Genomic DNA, 21,823 nt, shown 5'->3' with positions numbered 1-21,823 from the left:
GGTCCTAGGAAGATGACGGTCCGCGGCAGCGCCAGCAGGTCCCGGTGAGGATGGTCGTTACAACGGGCCGCGGCAGCGCCAGCAGGTCCCAGGAAGATGAAGGTAGCAGAAGGCCGCGGCAGCGCCAGCAGGCAGGACGATGGTTCACAAGAGCGGGCTACGGCAGCGCCAGTAGACCGTCAGGGTTGAGTTCACTCGGTGTCTCTCGACTCCAGGATACAACTGCCTTCCTGCTCCGGAGCTGTCTTAGTTATAGGGCTGGTGCCCTTTGATGTCCGGACCCTCGCACTTGGAGGTCGGAGGGTCCGGGATGAAGGTGTCCAGACACCCAGCAGGGGGTGGAGCCAGCGCCTGGGGGCTGCTGGAGGCGATCGGCACCTGGCGGGGGAAGAGCTCTTGACGCTTCGTTCTCCCATTGACCTGCCAAGTGGTCCGCTCACCTCCTGGGTGGATGGTGGTGCCGGGATGTCGGGGCCGGCCAGGCCCGGGGTTAGGGTCGAGGTGAGGCCACGCGGCCGCGTGGTGCAGGGCCCAAGATGGCGTCTTGACCCGGCCGGGGAAGCCGGTGGGGCTGGACCCCGTGATGAGTAGGGGTCCGAGGGCAGAGGGTCCGTCGGGAGACGGAGTACAGGGGCTTGTCACGGGGGTATGCCGGGTGGGCCGGAGCTCGGGCCCTGTCGTGCGGGGGGGGAGCAAGCCCTCTGTGTGGCCTGTCCAACAGGTGGACTTACTCATTCACAGGGGTGTCTGTCACAGCCTGGGAACTTGTGGCACTAAAAAGTCACTATTATCCACTGCACCAACCAGGATTCCATTCTGTGGTCCTTTGGTTACAGACACAGACCTCTGTAGTGCATTAACTTCTAGAGGTTTCATAAGGTACAAGAGTGCATTTCCCACTGATTAACTTCGCTTGCAGTTATTTTTCATTTAAGACCTGCCTTCTATCATATGTAGTTACCTGAAGGTGAAAGACAGAAAAAATCAACAAATATTTTTTTAGCCACGCCTTTGACCCCACCCCCACGCTCACTCGCCCCACCCTCATTGCACGCAGCAGCACAGTCCTCATGCTTTTCTTAATGCACTTAGACTGCTGCATGCTAATAATGCTGCTCAGAATCATGGAACAAAGGTGGCACCACGTGAAATAAACCTCAGACGCAGGAAAAACTTTTTGGAATGAAACTCGTGGGGAGTACGATTCGGAACCAGGTTTGTTTTCAAACAAGAATACTGACTGGAATCAGTCTCAGAGACAATAACACTGCTGAGAATCAGCAGCACACACACAATCATAAACGGAAGCCCACCCCCACACAAAAAGAGGCACTAATACAGCACTAGTGAAATGAGCCTCCCATACAATAGTGCAGGAATCAGCTTCATATGTAAGACTGTCAACAAGTCTTGTGGTAACCCCAAAGATCTCTCTTTTATAGCTCTTCATTGTTTTTAACTCACGTCATAGAAGCTTTCGCCCAAACATGTGAGCTGGTACACAGAGAGCAGGTGGAGGGCTCAACCAATCACAGGCTGCCCACCGTGCTCCTGCCCCTCGCTGCTCTGGCACCAGACGTGCCCAGCACTCGCCCGGTTGAAGTATGTGAATACCTGCCTTCTGTGCACTGTCCCTGTGCACATCAACACTGTGCTAATGTAGACAGCAGTTTCCGACTGGAAGGTAGCCACTGACCTGTTGGGGCCTCTGGCGGAGTGGGGGAGGGGAGACCTTCCAGGTACTCTCCTTCCCATGTCTTCTTGTGCCCCCCCTGGAGATGACGCCGATTACAGATGTGCCGCCTTGCTGGCAGTTTCAAACTGACCCTCCAACCAGGGTTGCTCTATTTAAACAAACATGGACTCTGTGTGTGAAGGGGTGCAACTCTCCTAATACGGGCCCTAGACTTGAGGGGGCGGGGCAGAGACTGTGCGGCAGGCAGGAAGATTAGGGAATTATCTCACACTCTGCATCTGTGAACAGCAGCAATGGCTAGTTTTTGGTGCCTTCAGCCCCAGTGACCATGTGAAAATGCAGCTGGAATAGCAGTGCGTGTCTGCAGGCATTTCCTGTTAATTGTGAGCTTTGCCTGGGGCTCGGTTTACTGTAAAGATGGCTGGAGAGCAGGGGGAGTGTGTTTAAAGGGCAAGAAACTGTAGCTGCTTCCTGTGATTAAAACCAGCTGCCAGACAGACACTGTGGGGCACCCTGAAGGGACATCACCCTGTGATCATCAGCCCTTTCTCACACAGAACGGTACCCCGAAAGAGACAGCAGCGGAGCCGCGACACCTGCAGCTAACCAGAAGTGAGCAGCAAGAAACAGCAGTGTGCTTCACACACAAACACCAACCTAAGTTAAAGAAAAGAAGGGAAAAACCTGCAATGTCTGTAGGGGTGCTACCAAAAAATGAATGTCGAAAAAATGTGAGGGGTCAAAGCAGCCCAGTATCTCCTGCCAGTGAACTCCTCGGGTGTTCTTGAATTCTATGAAAGGGTCATTGATCGTTATAGGTTCCATTTGCCTTAGCATTCACACCGATTCTAAGAGGAAACCCCATGTGAGCCTTGTGAGTATCAGTAATGTAATGACAGACAGACGTGGGGGTGGGGGCGGAGGGCAGGCAGGCAGGATGATAGTTAGATAGATAGACAGACAGACAGGCAGAAAGGTAGACAAACAGACAGACAGACAGGTAGACAGCTAGACAGACAGTGGTGTGCGCAGTGAAGGCTGGGAGACCGCATCCTTTGGGAATGCACGTCTGAATGCACTAAAAGGTGTCAGACGGCCGCGAAAGTGAAAGTGATTGCAATCGCAGGCTGTAAGGGTGCCCGCGAGCGATGCACTTAATGACCCATGATGGAGGAAACCCAGATGGCGGCTGCGCGCGTGCACGCACTCGTGCACTTAAGCTTGAGGCCAGCAAAAGGCGTGGGGGTAGCACTTTTGAAACCCACTTACTTAATGTCTCGCAGAGCAGCGCATGCATGCGCTGGCTCAGCGAGACCTAAAAACAGCTTTGAGACAGTGCCAGCCTTACCTGAAGGACAGGGAGCAGTTCTGCCAATCGAAAGGGAAGAACGTCACGACGATGCTGCAGGTACTCCGGTAGATGGCTGGCGGGAGCCAGTACATGGCGCCGGAGTTGGAGACAAGCACGTTGGCATAGTAGGCCACTCCAAAATTTCCATCGATGCTGAGAGAGATGAGGAACAGGGGATAAGATTTGGCTGAAGGAATGTGATGTGAACATGGTGATTAAAATCGAAAACAAGCACAGGCAAAGCCAAAAGGTCTAGCTTGAATTTTAAGCCGGGACTATAATATTGTTCTTTGTTTTTTTAAATAAAGTCTGCAATAGTAGAAATAAACAGAAACATGAAATTGCTTTTTGTGCGCATTAAATCTGTGAGATAAAGAATGTTTATGATTCAGTGTGCTTTTGAGATGTAAAACCATTCCTCACGCATGGAAAAACAAGAGCTCTGTGTAGGAGTTAGCATGATCCCCCAAACATCCACAGCATTAAGTAATGGAGAAATGCTCCTCGTGGCGGTGCTAAAACCCATGTCATGTTTAGTTTACAGAATTGGTAACAATAGGTCAGCAGGCAGCTGCACTGTCAAGCCAGACCTAACAATCTCCAAGGGAGCTCCTATTTCATTTGGGGGGAAAGAGTCATTCCCCCATCGAGCTCGCTTTGTTTCCCTGTACCCCACACATGAGATCCGTGTCTTTCTGGATCACGCTTCGGCTTCACTTCGCCATCTTTGCGGTCTTTCTTCCAACGCAGACGGAGATGTGTTTTACACATAAATACAAACATCTCCCAGTAATGAAATTGAGATATAAAACACGATGGAAGACCATCTAACCAGAAGGACACATCTCATGTTAAGGCAAAATTGTAGCCTGAGGAAAGGATTACCTCGAAAGAAATGGAAGGCCCCCTTCCTTAAAAACACACCGGGAAACGTGCAAGCAGAAGTGAGAACAGTGAAAAAGGTAAATCCCTGATTTACAGGTGATTTCCTGAAAAAAGATCTGTGGTTTTTGAAAAATAATAAAAATTAGGGCAGGAGATTATTTCAGGGATTAAACTTAAAGGGCCCTGTCCATAAACTGCATTTTTAAGTCAGTTTAATATTACTACAGTAATACTACACAGGTACTAAAAATGCTATTCCCAAACCTACAAGTGTACGCCTCCACCACCACCTCGCCTTCCTTTTCTCTGGGCAGATCCTCACACACATAAGTTTACTGTTTAGTAGTAAATGTGTGAGGGACCAGGGAAGTGGCTGGAAAAAGGGGCAGACCTACTCCTAAATAGGAGGTGTTTAGGCAGGAGTAAGTAGGGTTTTAAGGAGGGGTTTAGGTAAGGGCATGAGTCCACCCACAAAAGAATAAACCCATTGTTATTCACACGCTGCACTTTTAAAGTTACGGGATCCAAAAAAAGACCTGAATCAATAGTTCACCACCACACATGGCCAACCACTGGTACCGCAACACCCGTTCATAGACAAAGATGGTCTTGAAGAACAAACCCATAGGAAATACTGTGAAATTAAATTAATTAGATAACCAAAAATTACTTTTCTGAAGTTTAAATTAAAAAATATTCCCACCTAAAGCGAAACAAAATTCTTTAATTATCCATTACATTCATTAAAAGCAATTAGTAGAATTCATTAAAAGTAATTTGACCATATTTTAATGAAAATTAATGCCACATTAATGTATGCTTTTTAAAAAGTTGTTACAATATTTTTGAATTAAATAATGTATATTTTGGCATATTGTTTTAATATTGAATTATATTTAGTTAACTCTAGTGAGGACTTTTTTACATGCCTTTAGTCTCCATAAATATAATGTATGTATCGACACCATCTACAGACTTTATACCACTGATTTTCCACTTTGAATCTCTCTTATTTTTGTACTCTATGATGGGACACAGTATGGGTTCATAGGGTGTACCCGCAGGAAGCTTGCGATAACATGTTTTTAACAGGAGTTTTTTTGTTATTTTCTCGTTTTTCCCTTTTGTTTTTCCATTCCCAGGTGGAGATGGAGAAAACTAAATAGAGGTACAATCCCAATAGGGGAAAAGGAGAAATCAATGAAATTAGCATGATATAAATATACAAAAGAATTAGAAGTATATCTTTTTAAGAAGGCGTACTAACACAGTATGCAAAAAAATGGAAATATTAAGGTAACAAAAAATTCCCAATCTCAAAATGTAAAGGTATTAACTGGCAGTCTCTATAGAAGTGTAAAGTGGGGGGCAAATGATTGGATAGGGTAGAAATCACCTGTTCTTTAGTGATATAATGAAATACAAGTTTCCACATAGTTAACATTCGTTTGAATTGCCGGCAGGATTTTAGGGGACAAACTAAGAGGAGAACACCAGAAATGAAATTAAATCTAAGACCAATAGGCCCACTGGGGCGCAATCATGTCAAGAGATTACAAACTGTCGTAGTGCGCAAGCAAGTATTTAATCAAACTTTGTTGAAAGTATAGATTTCTTTCATGCTACTAGGATATTCAAATAGTAGCAGTGGATGCATTAGAGAAAAACTTTTTTATGTATATAGTATTTATGCCAGCAATTTATTTTTGATATGAAATTTTATCTAAATATTTTTCTATGCTGTATATATGTACATAGTATTTTCATATAATTATTTATTTGTAAATAAGAGTAGGAAATGTGAATCATCCACACTTGCGCACATGTATGTATGTATTTTACACAATAAGATTGAAACGATTGATATGTAGTAACTCTTTGATGTTCATGACATGGTCATTTCCGGTGCTGTTTCCCCTTTAAATACTGCTATTCCCCACCACAACGTGTCATGTGATCAAGGCCCGAGTGGGGGCTGAAACGCGTCATGGCGGACTGGTACAGAGTGATATGAAATAAAGACTCAGTGATTGGCACCGAAGTTTTGGGTCCGTTCTTTCGTCTAATCAAGGCAGCAGCATTAGAGACGAATTTACATTCATATTTAGTTATATGTATAACTATTTTACATAATTAATTTAATGTAACATTATTTCCTTTGGTGTTTTATTTTATGTCCCTGACTGTGAGAGGGTGTTGCGGTACAGTGGTTGGTGATGTGTGGTGCTTAGTTGTCTACTGTTTCTTTTTTGGCAGTTATAAATTTGGTTCCACCCCCTGTTTCTGGGCTGGAGACGTGTAAGTCTACACTTTTGAGGAACTATACACTCTGATTTTGTGAATGGGCAAAAGTAGTTGTTACTCAAAATTGTAGGAGTAAACTACAGGTGTAAATTAATAAGACGTATAAGCTACCTTTGTGAATAGCCTCAAAAGTGATTAAAAATGCGCATATTGAATCAACATGGATACAGTGCATGTCTTGGTGTACACGAAGTACCAGGCGGCGGCTCACTTGTTCTCCAGGATGATGTCCGGTAGCCACAACATGTCAGACGGGACTCTAATTACTTCCACGCCATGGTACTCCGATGTGTTCCAGGCCAAACGATAGTCCATCCACTGCTAAAGAAACTCAGAAATACAAAAGTAGTTACTGGCAGCAAAGACAGTCCTCCATTTCTCTGTCACCAGAGTACCACACCTGAGGAGCAGTGCCCAGCTGAATACAAGATGGTGGCACATGCCTGGTGCATACTGTAAGAATTCACTCCAGCGCTTTTGTAAGAAACCACGCGAGCTCAGAAGCACCTCAAGGGATGGGGACCTGAGCTAGGTGTAGAGTAGGACATGGGACCCTGGCTAGTCCTTCTTGCCTCAGGCAGCTTTGCCCAAAGATGACACCTGGCATTGTGAGACACTAAACACCAGTTCCGGTGTGTTACCAGAGGTGACACGAACACTCCTCTCCCTTACAGAACTGGAACCAACTCCTATATTTTAAGGCAACGGGTTTTGAAGAGTAGGACTCCCTTCTTAGGTGGTCCCCACACTTGTTTTACTGATCACAACAAACTCTATGATGGGGGAGGGGCTAGACTGCCAGCAGGTCAATGCCAGAACTCTCTTTGCATCATTTTAGATGTCGTTTAGAGCATTTGTGGGTTACAAGTATAAAAGTGTTTAAAGCCAGTGTGGCCATAGTTAGTGCTTGGCTTTCTGGGATACTTGTTTCTGGGTTCTTCACCTTTTTCAGCAGGAAGTAGCACGTAGGCTTGGGGGTGCTTGAAATGCCACCGGTAGCACCCCTCAAAGGCAGGCAGGTTCACCCCACAGCTCATCAACCAGATGACCCCTCTACGAGCCTCACAATCAAACGGAGCGACAGCTCACTGCGAGCACGTCGGAACCAGCTCTCCCATTGCATTATGGTAGATGTGGTTCATAGTGCTTATAGATTGCAAGTAGAAAAGTGCTTGACATGGCATGACACACATACCTCAGTGATGATAGAGGCACAGGCGTCACAGCACCTGCCAAAAAGAGCTGATGCACCTGAGCTGAGACACCCTCTGCCCTGACTCTTTCTAAAAACAGAGGCATACACGGAGGTCCCTCAAGAAACGCTGACAAAAGAGCGGAGTCCTTCACTGAAAATGCTCCAGTGCTCCGACGCCTTGTCTAAGGAGCTGTGACAAAAAGGTCACTCACCTCTTTTACTCACTCGTGTTCTGCAGCCGAAGAGTCTTCTGGATTCATATGCTGTGGCTGGGCCTGGAAAGCTCTCCTCTGGTCTGTTTCTCCAGTGTTTTTAGCATGCATTGCCGAGTTGTTGACCATTCGGTGCCACGTCTCTCCTTGCACGACATCCGACGCATCCCCCAGAAACCCTTTGACGTGGTCGCCATCTTCACATTCTTTTTTAGGTCTCGCCTGAGCCAGCGCTTTCACGCTGCTCTCGCGAGAGCTTTTGTAAATGGGGGATCTGGAAGTGCAAACGAGTGCTTTCAGGCCTCCAAATACAGAGCATGTGCGCCGGGCGCGCGCACCATTTGGAGGCCTGAAAGCACTTGTTTGCTTTCACTTTCGCGGGCCGCACGGCAGTAAAGATCGGCAGTAAAGATTGCAATCTCTTTGTTCCCAGCATCAGTGAGATGCAAATGAACAAACAGCGTGAGGCCAAAGGTCTTATTTTTTTTAAAACAAACCAGGTCACTGCTACAGTGAAAGGAACAACAAGAATTTACAATGCAATAGGTCTTTCATTTACGCGAGTTTGAGCTATTCACATTGCAAATAACAATGACTTTTATTTGTGTTTTCGTTTTTCAAACATAAATAAAAGGCATAGTCATTTACAATGCCAATAGCTTAAACTCGCGTAAATGCGAGACCTATTGCATTGCAAATGCTTGTTCCTCTTTAGTTTGTTTTCCTCTCTTTATCCTCTGTTGTAAACTTTTCTTTACAAATTTACGTCACCTTGGAAAAGGTGGGTGGGTCACATGTGAAACATTTTTCTAGCTGCAAAACTACTTCTATGTGTAAGTAATCCTCGTTTTGAAGTTTAAATCCTCCGGATTCATATGTCATCACTTTGTCCCCCCTGGGCCTCCCAGGGCTTGCACATACACACAGTCATGTTTTATGAATGTGTGCGCTGATGCCCACGTGGCTGCCTTGCAGACTTCTTTTAGAGCCATAATTCCTAATTAGGCATGGGTTGCCCTCTTTTTCCTTATATATGAAGATGAGATTGTCGATCAGATGGTATAAAAATGCAGGTAACTGACCGTGGTCTGAATGGACTTCGCGCTTGGACTATAAAGCCAGCAGTCCCACTGTATACTGTATACTTGTGTTATAGAATAGCTGAGTTGCTGTATTTCTGTTATAAAAAGGTTTGCTGTGCGATCCATCTTAAGAAACTCAAAAAGCAGGCATGCTACTTACTGCTTCTGCTAAAATCGAGCGCCTAGAACTAGCTTTAGGCTGTTAGGATGTTAAGAACTCGTTAGCCATGGTAGAAATGTTTTTACTGTTTTTCACTAACCATGACACGCATTGCTGCATTTTTTTTTAATTCTGTGTGTGTTTACCATTTTTATTGTATGCACTAAACTAGTATTTGAAAAGAAACATTTTAAAGTACCTCTCCGGTTTCTTAGTGCTATTATGAGTGTGTTATTCAACAACGTAAGCAGGTTTGTAGTTCTGTGGCGGCCCTGATCTAATCTTGTGGGTCTGATCACGTCCATGAATATTTCCTGCACAGTATTCCCGACTCCCGGACACTGCGGTGAGTAGGGAGGTCTGGGGCCCACGCTTCGGCGGGGGCCCCTGTCACCGGCAGCGGGGACAGCCCCACAGGGAATCGGGGCCTGCAGCGCAGTACTCATAGGCACCGGTCGACCCCGCCTGAGGCCGGTTCTTTTCCCCCTGCTGCCGGACCCCTCCGGACCTGCTAGGAGCTGGGGCCTCAATTGGGTAGGGAACTGCCCTTGTCAAGGCGAAGTATTGGCATGCATTATAAGCCACGACAGATAGGGTGTTGATGTCACATGCCTGCCCCGAAAGTGTTACCCTGGGGACCATGCTCACAGGAAGACCTACCTTTATGGGAGAAGAGCTACATAAGTGTTGGCCCCCTATCTCGGCAATGTTGTGATGTTATCTCCACACCCGGATGCCCCTAAATGAATTTGCGCCTGTTTTTGGGCTAGAATGAATTCATTGTTGCCCTGAGATTACCTGCTCTGTTTACTTAAATGAATTAATTGCTGCCCTGAGATTACCTGCTCCATTTACTTGAATTAATTTATTGTTGCCCTGAAATTAGCTGCTGTTACTGAAATGAATCTATTCGCCATGACTTGAATTAGATAAAGGATCTTGTTTTACGAACCAGCTTGGTGTGGTGTCTTTTCATTGTGTGCGCATTACTGAGTCCGGGTGAGTGAGTGCTGTACAACCGCTTTACACATTGCCTGCGGGTGCCTTCCTACCTCACGCCAAGCTACCGTGTCGGAATTGGTGACCCCAGTTCTAATACATAATTACCAAAATTACTCAGATTACACCGGCGTAATTGAAATTTTACCCAGGCCTAGTCGTGATACTCTTCTTATGAGATGCATTACCACAACAGCTACACATTTCATACACTCCAGGTGCTGACTTTTTTTGCAACTTAAATTGGTAGTGTACGGCACCTACTATGGATCTGTGGGATGCTTGGTGTAATCTGTTCATTGGAATGTGTAGGCATGCATCCTTGAAGTCCGTAGCAGCCAGACAGTCTCCTCTTTGTGTTAGAGGAATGGCCTCCTGTAATGATGTCATCTTGAACGTTTGTGTTTCGATTGACCTGTTGAGTGCCCGAAGATCTACAATGGGGTCTTGTCGGGCTTCGGTACCGAGAGGGAGATCGAGTAGACTCCTTGGTGTCGTTCCTTTAGCTGGACCAGTTCCGTTGCCCTTTTGCTTATAAGGTTGTTCACTTCTTGTCGAACACAAATCTTTTCTCGCTTGCTGATGTACTTTTCTCATGGTGCCATGGTGAGAGGTGTGCGTAGTAGTTCTATGTAATAATCAGGTTGGATGAAGTTTAATAACAATTTGTCTGACGTGATGTTTTCTCCTTCCTGTCCAGATACTCAGATTCTTCCTCCCACTGGTGACTTGTGTAGTAGGAGGACTTCTGAGCAGTCACTTGATGGGGAGCAGACCTCCTCTTGGGGTACTGCCTTTACTTGTTCCTCAAAGGGCATGACTTGAGGGTGAACGGTATTGCAATTGTGGAAGCATGCTGTTGTGTAAAAGTAGTGTGTGTTGTAGATGGCTGCATCCCTCCCCTTGGTGGAGTTGTTTTGGTCTGTGCCAGGCCCCCTCAAAAAGGCCCCTTGCATTGTAAGGCCACTGCCCTGGGTATCTTGTTTTCCTTCTTCATACTACGAAGGCTCCTATGAAAGGAATGTTAATGAAAGAAGTTTGTATTTCCTGTTAAAGACCTGACACCCTGAACCAGGCATGGGGGCGTAGTGTTACGGCTGAGCATGACTGCCTGCTGGCCGGATCTGGAGCGTCCAGTGCAGATGTCAGGCAGGTGTTGGTAGTCGTCCTGCTTCTTCAGTTAGGTGTTAGTAGTCGTCTTGCTTCTTCAGGCAGGTGTTAGTAGTCGTCTTGCGTCTTCAGGTAGGTGTTAAGGTGTTAATAGTCATCTTGCTTCTTCAGGCAGGTGTTAGTAGGCGTCTTGCTTCTTCAGGCCAGTGTAGTCGTCTTGCGTCTTCAGGCAGGTGTTAGTAGTTGTCTTGCTTCTTCAGGCAGGTGTTAGTAGGTGTCTTGCTTCTTCAGGCCAGTGTAGTCGTCTTGCGTCTTCAGGCAGGTGTTAGTAGTCGCCTTGCTTCTTCAGGCAGGTGTTATTAGTCGTCTTGCTTCTTCGGCAGGTGTTAGTAGGTGTCTTGCTTCTTCAGGCAGGTGTTAGTAGTCGTCTTGCTTCTTCTTTTGGTGTTAGTAGTCATCCTGCGTCGTCAGGTCAGTGTTATTAGTTGTCTTGCTTCTTCAGGCAGGTGTTAGTAGTCGTCTTGCTTCATCAGGTAGGTGCAGTGTTGGGTCTTCGATGTCGTCCCAGTGCTGCTGGGCATGTCTGTTCAGTAGTGCATTGGAGTTCGCTTTACACCACTGTGCTGACGTCAACCTTTCCATTTACCTACCCACATTGTCCGCTCACTCAGGGCCTGGTTTTGATCTCGGCAGACAGGTTACTCCATCACAACGGTGACGGATATCCTGTCCACCGAAATATAAATCCCATTGTATCCTATGGGATATACACTGCTGTGGATGGGTTATCCGTGGCCGTTGTAATGGAGTAACCCATCCACCGAGATCTAAATCAGGCCCTTAGCCTCCTTCAGTGGTGGCCGCTGCAGGTAAGAGCGGTGGGGTTGTGGGGCCGACTGGGGAGGATTTCAAGAGATGACCACGAGGGAAAATTAATTATATAGCTCTCGAAATCCCCCCCACCTCACCACCGCTCTTACCTACCACGGCTGGTCTCCTTGTCAGATGGTGGACCTGTCGAGGTGGGAGTATTGTCCCTCTTGCGAGCTGCAGCTACAATGAGAGAGTCTGTCGCGGTTCCCTCAATGTAACGGGGGGTGGGTTCCTCGTAGAGAATCTGTACTTCTCTACCCTTGAGGTGATGGCTTTTGCAGCATCTAGATCTTTAAAAAGCCTCTCTATCCAGGTCCAAGATGCTGGGCAGCATGAAGAAGAACAAACTCCACCACTGGGAGGAAAAAATTGTCTCTAGCAAAAAATATTTGTGAGAAGGTGGCCTGATATATGCTGTCCACTAGTTCTAGTGGGCAGCTTGTATCAGTCCAAACAACCCCTTATGGTGAATGGTTAAAGACAACCTTATATGAAAGCTGTTTGTCCAGTTTCACGCCAGAGCAGTGGCAGGTAGCCCCTGCAACCGGTTTGAACTGGAGTATGCACAGGGACACCAAGTGTGCCCCCAGTGCAGGACTTCAAAGCACCAGAGAGTGCTCCCGCCCAGCCCCAAAACACATCAGCCTGTCTGGGGAGGTGGGGACACCTCCCCTTGACTGGAAAGCTATTGCCCAGGCCTCCCCTGCCGGAGTTTCGGTCAGCAGCAGGAGGCCAGACCCGTGTCTGTGGCAGAGGCATCCATTTTGTGATGCCAGGGCTCAGGAAAGTCCTACCGGGTTTAGCCAGTGTGAACATGTCTCTCCCTCTAGAAGGGTGGAATGCTACCACCACCACCAGGACTGGTGGGTGGGTAGTATTCCAAAGCGTTTGACACCTAACATGACATGTTTTGATGCAGCCATCCCAAAGTTAGCATTTACCGCGAGGTTATAATGCACTTAAGAGTATATGGTATGGCTGTATCACAGAACAGCCATAAGGAAGTATTTCCGAAAGCTGCAGAGGGGTTCAGCTCCTGCTTGGGCACCCTCTCACATAAAACCAAGCACTCTGCCTTCAGGATTGTCAAGGCCAGTGGCTTATAGGTTTATATGTGTCTGTATAGGGTAGTGATATAGGTAGCCTATACCACAGTAAGGGGTGCAAGCACACCCTTACCCAGGCTGCAGTAGCAGACCTGTGGTGTCATTTTGGAGTGCTTCCCAGGGGTGGCATAATACATGCTGCAGCCCCTGGTAGGCCTCTGAGGTACCTATGCCCTAGGTACATAGTATACCATATACTAGGGGCTTATAAGGCACTCCAGAATCCAATTAGATATGTACCTAGTGTACATGGAAACCATTTTAGAGAGGAAGCAGCTAGGCTGTGGTCCTGATTAGCAGGGCCACAGCCAGACTAAGGTCGAAAAACAGTGAAACACCAGCAAAAAGTGGGGGTACCAATGTGAAGCAGATCCTACTCTCCTACAACATTGGTCTGTCTTTTCCTCTTCCAGTTGACACCATAGGTGTCTCCTGCTTGTTTATTACTGTATTGTAGGCAGTAACATCATCCGGAGGGGATGGCCTGGATGGATAAGAATCTACCCCTTCTTCAGATTAGTCTGCATAGAGGTCCTACCGCTCTTCGCAGATTCTCCTACCACAGATGGATAATGCTTGAAAAATTCTCTCCCTTTGAAATGGAACAGTTCCTCCTCAACCTCCTCCTGTGGTTCTGGAGGGATTGGTGGTTCTAGTTCTGTAACCTCCTGTTCTGGTTCTTTTTTGTGTTGAGGCTGCAGAGGAAATCTGCATTTCTTTAGAGAGTCATCAAACTCTAATTTTCTGTGAATAAGGGCTTCCATTTCGGCCTTGAGGTGTTGTTTTTTTCTCTCCGCATTGAGAGATTTCTGTGTGACATTGATTGCTTTGGTCGATGTCTTTGGCACTGAGCCCTCTTTCCCCGAAGAAGTCTTGTCCCTCCCACACTCTTGATCCCCTTTCAGTGTTGAGGCTCGTTCTTGGGGTTTGCCTCAAGCAGTATCTTTGGGGCTCTTGTGGCTTCTGCCGGTCTTCCAGTGTTGAAGGTTCTGGCACTGATACCAGTTTTGCGTGTCTAGAGCTCGAAATGTTCTGCACCCTTAAGGAGTTACCTTGCGCTTCTTGATCTCAACGTCTTTCAAAATCGTCTTCCATGTTTTTTTGGCTTGCTCCTCAATGTCTGGATTCTTCCCCTGGCCACCTCGGCATCCTTTTGTGTCTCCTCATCATTGCTTGACAAACCTAAGTCTCTTCAAGATTCCTGTTTCCTCTGTGACAAAGCCATGGTGCAGTGCGCCCACCTCTGCTTCCCCCGTGCCCTAAGGGTGTTGGGTTGGAAGTCTGCACATGCAGTGCATCACTCTGACCTGTGGTCCTTCAGGAGGCAGAGGCTGCACATGTTGTGGCTGTCCTTCTAGGTGTACTTGTGGTGGCATTTGAGACAAAACCCAAACTGGTTATGCTCCATTGCCCTCACTCATTCTCCAACCCATGTGGTTGTCTCAGCTGTTGATCTTTCCCTTTTTCTGCATTCTGATGATGTTTTCTGGTGCGTTCTTCCTCCCTTGACATCCTTTGAGAGGTGTGATATGACTGACACTATCCTAAGTAAACATCAACAAAAAATGTTTCTTTTAGGTGAAGGTTTTCCCGATTGACTCCAGAGCTCTCTCCGCTGCTTCTAGGCCCCATGGCGGAAAAAAGAATTCAAAGATGACGACCATGTCGAAGAGTTTCCAGGGCGCACGTCTGACGTCATGCAAGGATGAACATAGCACTAAATGGTCAACGAGTCGACAAAACCCGCTCCTAAAAAATATAGAAAAACAGACTAAAAGAGACAATTCTGGACCCCACCACTAGATAACGGAATAATGCACTGCATGTGAATTTAGAAAAGACTCGCACTGTAAAACCCTGGAGTTCATTGTCTAAGGGGATCACCACTAGAGCCTTTTATCCAAAGACTCTACTACGTTCACCGGAGAAGGCAGCCACCAGCAGATGAGAGTGATTTATCAGTAGGACTGGAAGCCTACCCACTGAGCTAACCTTCATGTTCAGTTAGAGGTGTCCGAATGGCTCCACTGTAACCTTGGAACATGACCTCTGACTTGTCGGCTGGCAGCGATGGATCTATGGTTTGGGGGGAGCCTGAAGGATGGAGAATGTGAGGCTGGATTACCCAACTCTCTTGTGTATTCCTGAGTGTCTTAATGCCAGAGATGTTTGTATTACACTCATTAGTGTCACTTGCAAGAGGATGAATGCAAGATATCAAGGGGGAGAACATATGCTGTCTGCCAAAATATCAACCATCGATAAATACATCTGGAGAGAAATTGGACATGCACCGACAAGCGCTGCCAATCAAGCTCCTGCCGACAAATATGGTAGGTCTTGAGTCAGAATAGTGAGCTAACCCCGTCCCAATAGGTGGGAAACGAGTCAATGGCATTGTGTAGGGAGACATCTCTGTAATGTCAATATTTCGCTTTTCTCCACTTTTGACCCTCACCTCCAACTAGCTGGCTGACTATCTGGTGGTTCAGGGCACACCTGCAGCCAAGAAACCATCAGAATGGAGACACAGAAGTGTAAAAAAAAGAAAAAAGCATTGGCAACAGGCCTTCTCCATCTATGCACCCAGGATTCCGAACAACCATCATGTATCCATCGGAACCGCCCAAACTCTATTCCAATTTAGGAAAGATTTTAAGACACTCCTTTTTAAATAACGCTGCATCGCAAAGAAATTACAGTCAGCTTGTATCCTAGCAACGAGCTCTACCTCCAATCATATTGACTCAATTCTTGCATTTGACCCTCTACAGCTCTCTGCTGCCTTTTAGATAGGTTTGCACTGTACAAAAAACACATATATATCTATGTTTGCACACAGATCTGAAGATAGGTCTTAAACAGGGAGGTCTACAAACTAGTGCCCTTGTGCTCCTGTATACAGGGTAGGAGGTGGTCTCCTGCTGCTGCATTAGAATATTGTTGCAGCCTCACTTATTCTGATGGACCCTTCTGTCTGTGGATTCTGCACCTTTTTAATCTCCCAGGCACCAGACTGGATCCGGAAACTCTTCCATAGCTCTTCCTCGCCAGTAGGGATGATGCTTCCACATTCGCACTAGAAACAACCCCATTGTGACATCACTGGAGCCATAAATCACCCACTCTCCTAACCTGGCACCGGTGCCCTTTTTCCACACGTCTCAAGGCAGATCCTAAGCTGCCTTCTTCTCTGAGAGAAGAGTCCTCACAATTTTGCATGAAGAATTTGGTGCACTGTTTAGGGATGATTCCCACCGATCGTTCAGGGTTCAAATCCTGTAGGGATTGTGATGGGTAAATGTTCATTACAGACCTCCATGATATCTGTTTGTGATGTCTGTGGTTCGACCACAACACACAGTTGTATGACTCCTTCCTCAGGATGCATCACAAGGTGATAAACGAAAGGGAACTAGGCTGTTCATGGCCCAGGCCCTTGAACGTAGCCACACACTAATCTAGGCCAAGATCCAAGCCACCTTCTTCGCTGTAGTCAAAATCAAGAAAGAAATTTGACAAACACAAGAAGCGGAAGAAAGGGCATTGGTCTTCTCCTGGAGGTACGTCCCTGCAGCTCTCCCCTCTCAGAAGGAATGTTCCTTGGATCCACGCTGGTCTTCTCCCCTCAGATGATCTGAGGCTGACGGTGCCACCAGGGCTGACCCCGGACCCTCAGCCAAAGTCCGGCTTTGTTCCCCAAAGGCCACTGCTTTCTCCACCACAGTTCACTGTACTGGCCTACCCTGAGATTCCAGATCTGTGTCTGATTCTGACATCACTCTTAAGTGCAATGTTCGAGATGTTCCAGGGGGTGGCAGTCACATGTGGATCAACTTAGGGTTCCATTGGACCCTTTAGGATGCCAAATAGGTTTGTGCCTGTGGGTTCCTCCTCTGCAGCCTTCAGCCCCATGCCTACTGCACCCCAGGCTGTGCAGACGCTGACCATTTAATTAGTTCAACTATATACGACACTGCACAACTGTCGTCACCTATCATTCAGAGGCCTACCCTGCCGATGCCACTAAACACGCCCCCTCTGGGCCTGGCCCCTCCACTTGATTTGGGGTAACAGTTGATCAGTCTCCTTCTAAGTTCCAGAAAATAATTCAAAGATTCAGGAGGGTGGCCCAACATTTGCTGGAGGAAAGGCAAGCAAGCAGCTGTATGGAGCAGTACTGTCATACCACGCGTGACCTCCTTGGGACTGATACTGCATGACACTGATGAAAGCAGCGAGACTGCACTCTTGCCTCACACTCTCACAATCAGGCACTGCAAATTATCTGGCTTCATAAAACACACGTGGCTTTAATATGTCTCTGGAACCAGAGATGGAGTTTCCTGATGGCCCACCTCTTCCTGAGGTGACTCCCTATCACACTGTCATCTGAAAAGCAGCAGCGGTCCTCAAGCTACCACCTCCTTTTGTGTAGATGAAGTCTAACCTCCTCTTGAAGTTCTGCAGAAGGCAAGGAGGTCCTTTTATGTAGACCCTGCCTTGGCAGCCTGGCACCAGTCGTCAATAGAGGCTACTAGCCAGAAGGTATTGACCAGCACCGGGGAGACCCACTATTCCGTCCAGCCACCCTTCACCTCAGAACCTGATGCTACAGACCTCTCAGTGCCTAAAATACATTTCTGGTGCCTTTCCCACATGACCTGCTGACAGGGAGTCAAAAAAGCTTAAGACAGTTGGGAAAAAAGTAATCTCAGATGGAAGCCTAGCACTCAGGTTCCTTAAAACCACATGCCTTCTGGGAAGGTACACACATGCTTTGTGAGACTCGGCTCTCGAAGTGCTTCTCCCCCACATCATTGTGACCAACACTTGTCGGAGAAGATGAAAGATGAACAGGATGATCCGAGGCACATAATGAAGCCTGTACTTGATAAGGCTGATTCAGTAGCACAATCATTGGACTCTTCAGTATCCTTTCCCCGCCGTGCACTTCTAAGGCCCTTGGGCTTCACCAATGATGTCCAAGCTACCTTGACGAACCTTCCATTTGATGTGTCAAAGCTGTTTGGAGATGAGGCTGATTCAAACTACAACATTTTGAAAAGAGGAGGACTAAGGTTTTCTTGCTTGAATCCCCCTTTAAAGACCATCAAGTTTCAGACAATTTGGGGCTTGTCCTCAGGCATCAATTCTCATTGCCAGAGACAAGCCACTCAGACTCAGCAACAGCCACAGAAACCACTATTTAAACATTATAGGGCTAGAGGCAAGGGCAAGAGCCGAGTCAAACAGCCTCCATTCTCCCACCCCCCCTAGCCCCTCCTGGGTACGTTTTCCCTGTGAGGCCCTTCGGGGTCCTTTCTGTAGGCCTGGAAGGCAATTATTTGGGGACCAGTGGGTCTTTCAGATTGTGTAAAAGTAGTACACCCTACCCGGGTCTTTCAGATTGTGGAAAAGTAGTACACCCTACCCTTCCAAAATGTCCCAACCCAGATCCCACCCCAGCAGTCCCTTCAGACGGAGGAGCAGCTCCGCGTCCTGCAGCAGGATGTGGCAGTCCTGCTGCAGAAAAGAGCAGTGGAGCTGGTGCCGGAACAGGAAATTGGTTGGCGGTCCGACTCTTGGTAGTTGCGGGTTGCTACAAAAGATGTCAGTCTTTATCTGATCATGGCTCTCAGGTCCTAGACGCTCCTCCTCTGAAAGGAAAAGTTCAAGGTGGTGTTTCTGGCTCAGGTTCTTTTGATGCTGGAAGCGGGAGACTGAAAGTGTCCCATGAATTGCAGGACGCATATTTCCATATACGGATCCTGCAGTCTCACAGGGGGTACCTACGATTTGTGGTAGAATCTACAAGCTACCAATTCACAGTCCTCCTATTCATATTACCATCAGCCCCTCGAGTCATCACCGAGAGGCCGGTTCTTCTCAGGAGAACATGAATCCCTATATTCCCATAAGTGGAAGACTGGCCACTCGAAGTCGGATCGCCACAGATAGTGTCGGGCAACTTGAAATTGACAGTATCTCTGTTGTTCAATCTAGCCTTTCTCATCAGCGTGCCCAAAGCTCACCAGAGATCACTCAGTGACTCCTCTTCAAAGGGGCAGTGCTGGATACAACATCGCTCCGGGCTTTCCCTCTTTCACAGGTGATCTTGGAGTTTTGGGGTATGATTGTGAAGTTTCGGTATGCAGCTTGGGTTCCAGTACTGATGGTCCTACACTTGCCTGGCCTGTTCCTGCATCCTCCTGGTCAAGCATGCGCACTGACACCTGAGGGCTCTCTCCAAGGGCGCGTGACAGGCAGTGGATCACTCCCACCTCTCTGTCTGAAGAATGGTGACAAACCACAATTGAAACTTTAGAACGTAGCACTGCACCTTCAGAAATTGATGTCACTCTCATCCTGTTCACCTCGCACGGTGTGGAAAAAATGGATGAGAACCTGATATCCGGTCACCATGGTGGGCACTTTATGACTCCAGTGACGTCATGATAGGGTTGTTTCTGGCACCGACATGGAGCCAGACCACCCTATCTGCGTGGATCCAGTCTGGAGCCTGGGAAATTGCAAAGAAGAGGAGTCTGAAGGTAGACAGAGTGTCCAGCAGAGAGATGGTTACTGAAGGTAAGTCACTATTCTGTGTCCACATTTCCACTCTTCATAAATATAATTGCATAAACCAATATGAACTGTGTTCCCTCTGTTTACAACATTAAGTTGGTTGTAACCACCTCCTGCCACTAAAGCCTTCTGCCGCTGTCACTGGCGTTTCACTGATATCTTCCCCTATCTAGCAAGGCAGTGCCAGGGTCTTGTTTTCATTTATAGGGCTATGTGGCATTACCAACTACAGAAGTGACATCACTTCCCCTAAACACCTTCACCATACTAGCTCCTCTAACCGTGGCATCTCTGGATTGGACAGATCTAGCAGACCAGGTGGGGGTATTGCCTGCTTACACCATAATAGCTCATCTGTTCTATGCTCTTGCGAATACCTATGCATCGATATCGCATGTAACTACTGGCCAGTTTGCAAACTGCACATGATCTACCACCCTCCAGGAGACAACCTTTCCTTTATTGAACAGATTATGGAAATCATCGCAACAAACACGGGACAACACGGTACCCAAATCTTCCACGGAGACTTCAACCTCCACTGGAATGATCTGAATGACTCTGCAGTCAACAGCCTTAAAACATATCTTTCGGACCTCAGTCTAATCTAAATCTGCAACAGCCGCCCACAGAACAAGGGATTGACCTTAGAATCTATCCTCCCTTGTGACTGGTCTGACCACCACCGCATCACATTCCTCTCCCATGAAGCAGTGAGAACAAACATAGCTCAGCCAACGAAACCCAAAATTTGGAAAAGAAGCATAACAAGCATTAACATCGATGAATTAAAATCTTTCAGTCTTTTCTTCTCCCGGAGACATGTCAGACGTCCAGGATCTTACAAACCTACTAGTTCAAGGAAAATTATTCTAGACTCTATTGCACTGCTACAACTAAAATGCTTGTCCACCAAAGGCTCCAAACCATAGTGCAATGTTTGTCTCAATACAGAAAGACGTAACCTGAGACTGGCTGAATGACGGTGGAGATCCTCTCCGTCCCTTGAACACCTCAAGCATTTGAGAAGAATGAGGAACTCGTACTACAAATGTATCAGAAGAGCGAAAGCTAGCTTCTTTAGCAACCAACTACACTAAGCTAAAAATTGACCCCAAAAACTATTTGAACTTGTTAAACTACAATCAAATGGCCTACCCAACCCTCCCTAAGCTGGATCCAGTCCTTCACCAAAGTGCGAGGAATCTGCCTCCTTCTTCCTTGAGAAGACGGAAAATATGAGAATTGATTTGCAGAGGGCTTCAGAGCATCGTCCTCCCTTACCTCACTCCAGCATCTCCCCCTCCCTGATGGCTATATCATCCTTTCCACCTGGGCACAACCTATAAACCAACACCTTATGGACTTCTTTCAATACCCTTCAGGAATGTGCATTTCTCAAAATTCTAGCAGCGCTGAAACCAGCTAACCACTTCAACGACCCTCTTCCCTCCAATTTCTTCAATTAGATCAAACTGTTGATACTCCCACTCTAGACCAAGATTATAAATGCTGCTCTACTTCAAGGCACTATCCCTGACTGCCTAAAGTCAGGTCAGGTGTCACCCATCCTAAAAAGACCATCAGCAGATCACACGGATCTAAACAACTTCTGCCCAGTCTCCAACATTACAACTCTGGCAACGCTCCTTGAAAAATGTGTACACATCCAACTCTGTGACCACATTGAACAATTCGGCCTTCTGGACCAATTGCAATCTGGCTTCTGCCTGGGGCACAACACTGAATCAGTTCTTACACATGTAGTGAATGATGCGCTAAAATTGTTAAATCAAAACGAGTCTTGCCTCCTAATCCTCCTTGACCTTTCTTCCGCATTCAATACGGTAAAGCACGACAACTTACTAGACTTACATAGAATGAGCTTATCAGGGTCTGTCCTAAACAGGTTCACCTTGTTTGTCCAAAACAGACCTCAAAGATTCAAGGTTACTCAGTGCCTATCGAAGACCGCTCCAGTCGCATTAGGAGTCCCACTGGGTTCCTCCCTCTCACCCACTCTTTTCAACTTGTTATTGGAGCCTCTTACCGAAATTCGGAGTTCATTCAACATCCACTATCCCATGTACACTGATGACACCCAACTATACCTGAAAGTCACCTCTTCTGATGACATAAGATCCCTCAATTTAACCCTGAAAAAAAACAATCCTGGCTGGCAGACAACCACCTCAAGCTAAACACTCTCAAAACCGAATTCCCACTAATCGCTCCGGCCAACCAGTCACCCATCATCGAGGA

At 46.9% G+C, this 21,823-nt stretch overlaps 1 protein-coding gene across 1 annotated transcript in view; it reads right to left on the bottom strand.

The window, feature by feature from the left end:
• The window catches only part of CHRNE (cholinergic receptor nicotinic epsilon subunit), a 153,075-nt gene that overhangs the window by 89,603 nt on the left and 41,649 nt on the right, over positions 1-21,823 (bottom strand). Inside the window, exons 4-5 of the mRNA XM_085639223.1 lie at positions 6,448-6,557; positions 3,045-3,200 (exon numbers count right to left, since the gene is read on the bottom strand). Of these exons, the coding sequence (XP_085495349.1) occupies positions 3,045-3,200; positions 6,448-6,557 (266 nt within the window). The remainder of the gene's footprint in view (positions 1-3,044; positions 3,201-6,447; positions 6,558-21,823) is intronic.

The sequence above is a fragment of the Triturus cristatus genome, chromosome 12 (assembly GCF_964204655.1).
Source record: "Triturus cristatus chromosome 12, aTriCri1.1, whole genome shotgun sequence".
Taxonomy (NCBI): Eukaryota; Metazoa; Chordata; class Amphibia; order Caudata; family Salamandridae; genus Triturus; species Triturus cristatus.
Note: the sequence above shows the minus strand (reverse complement) of the source record. Positions and strands in the feature narration are given on the sequence as shown.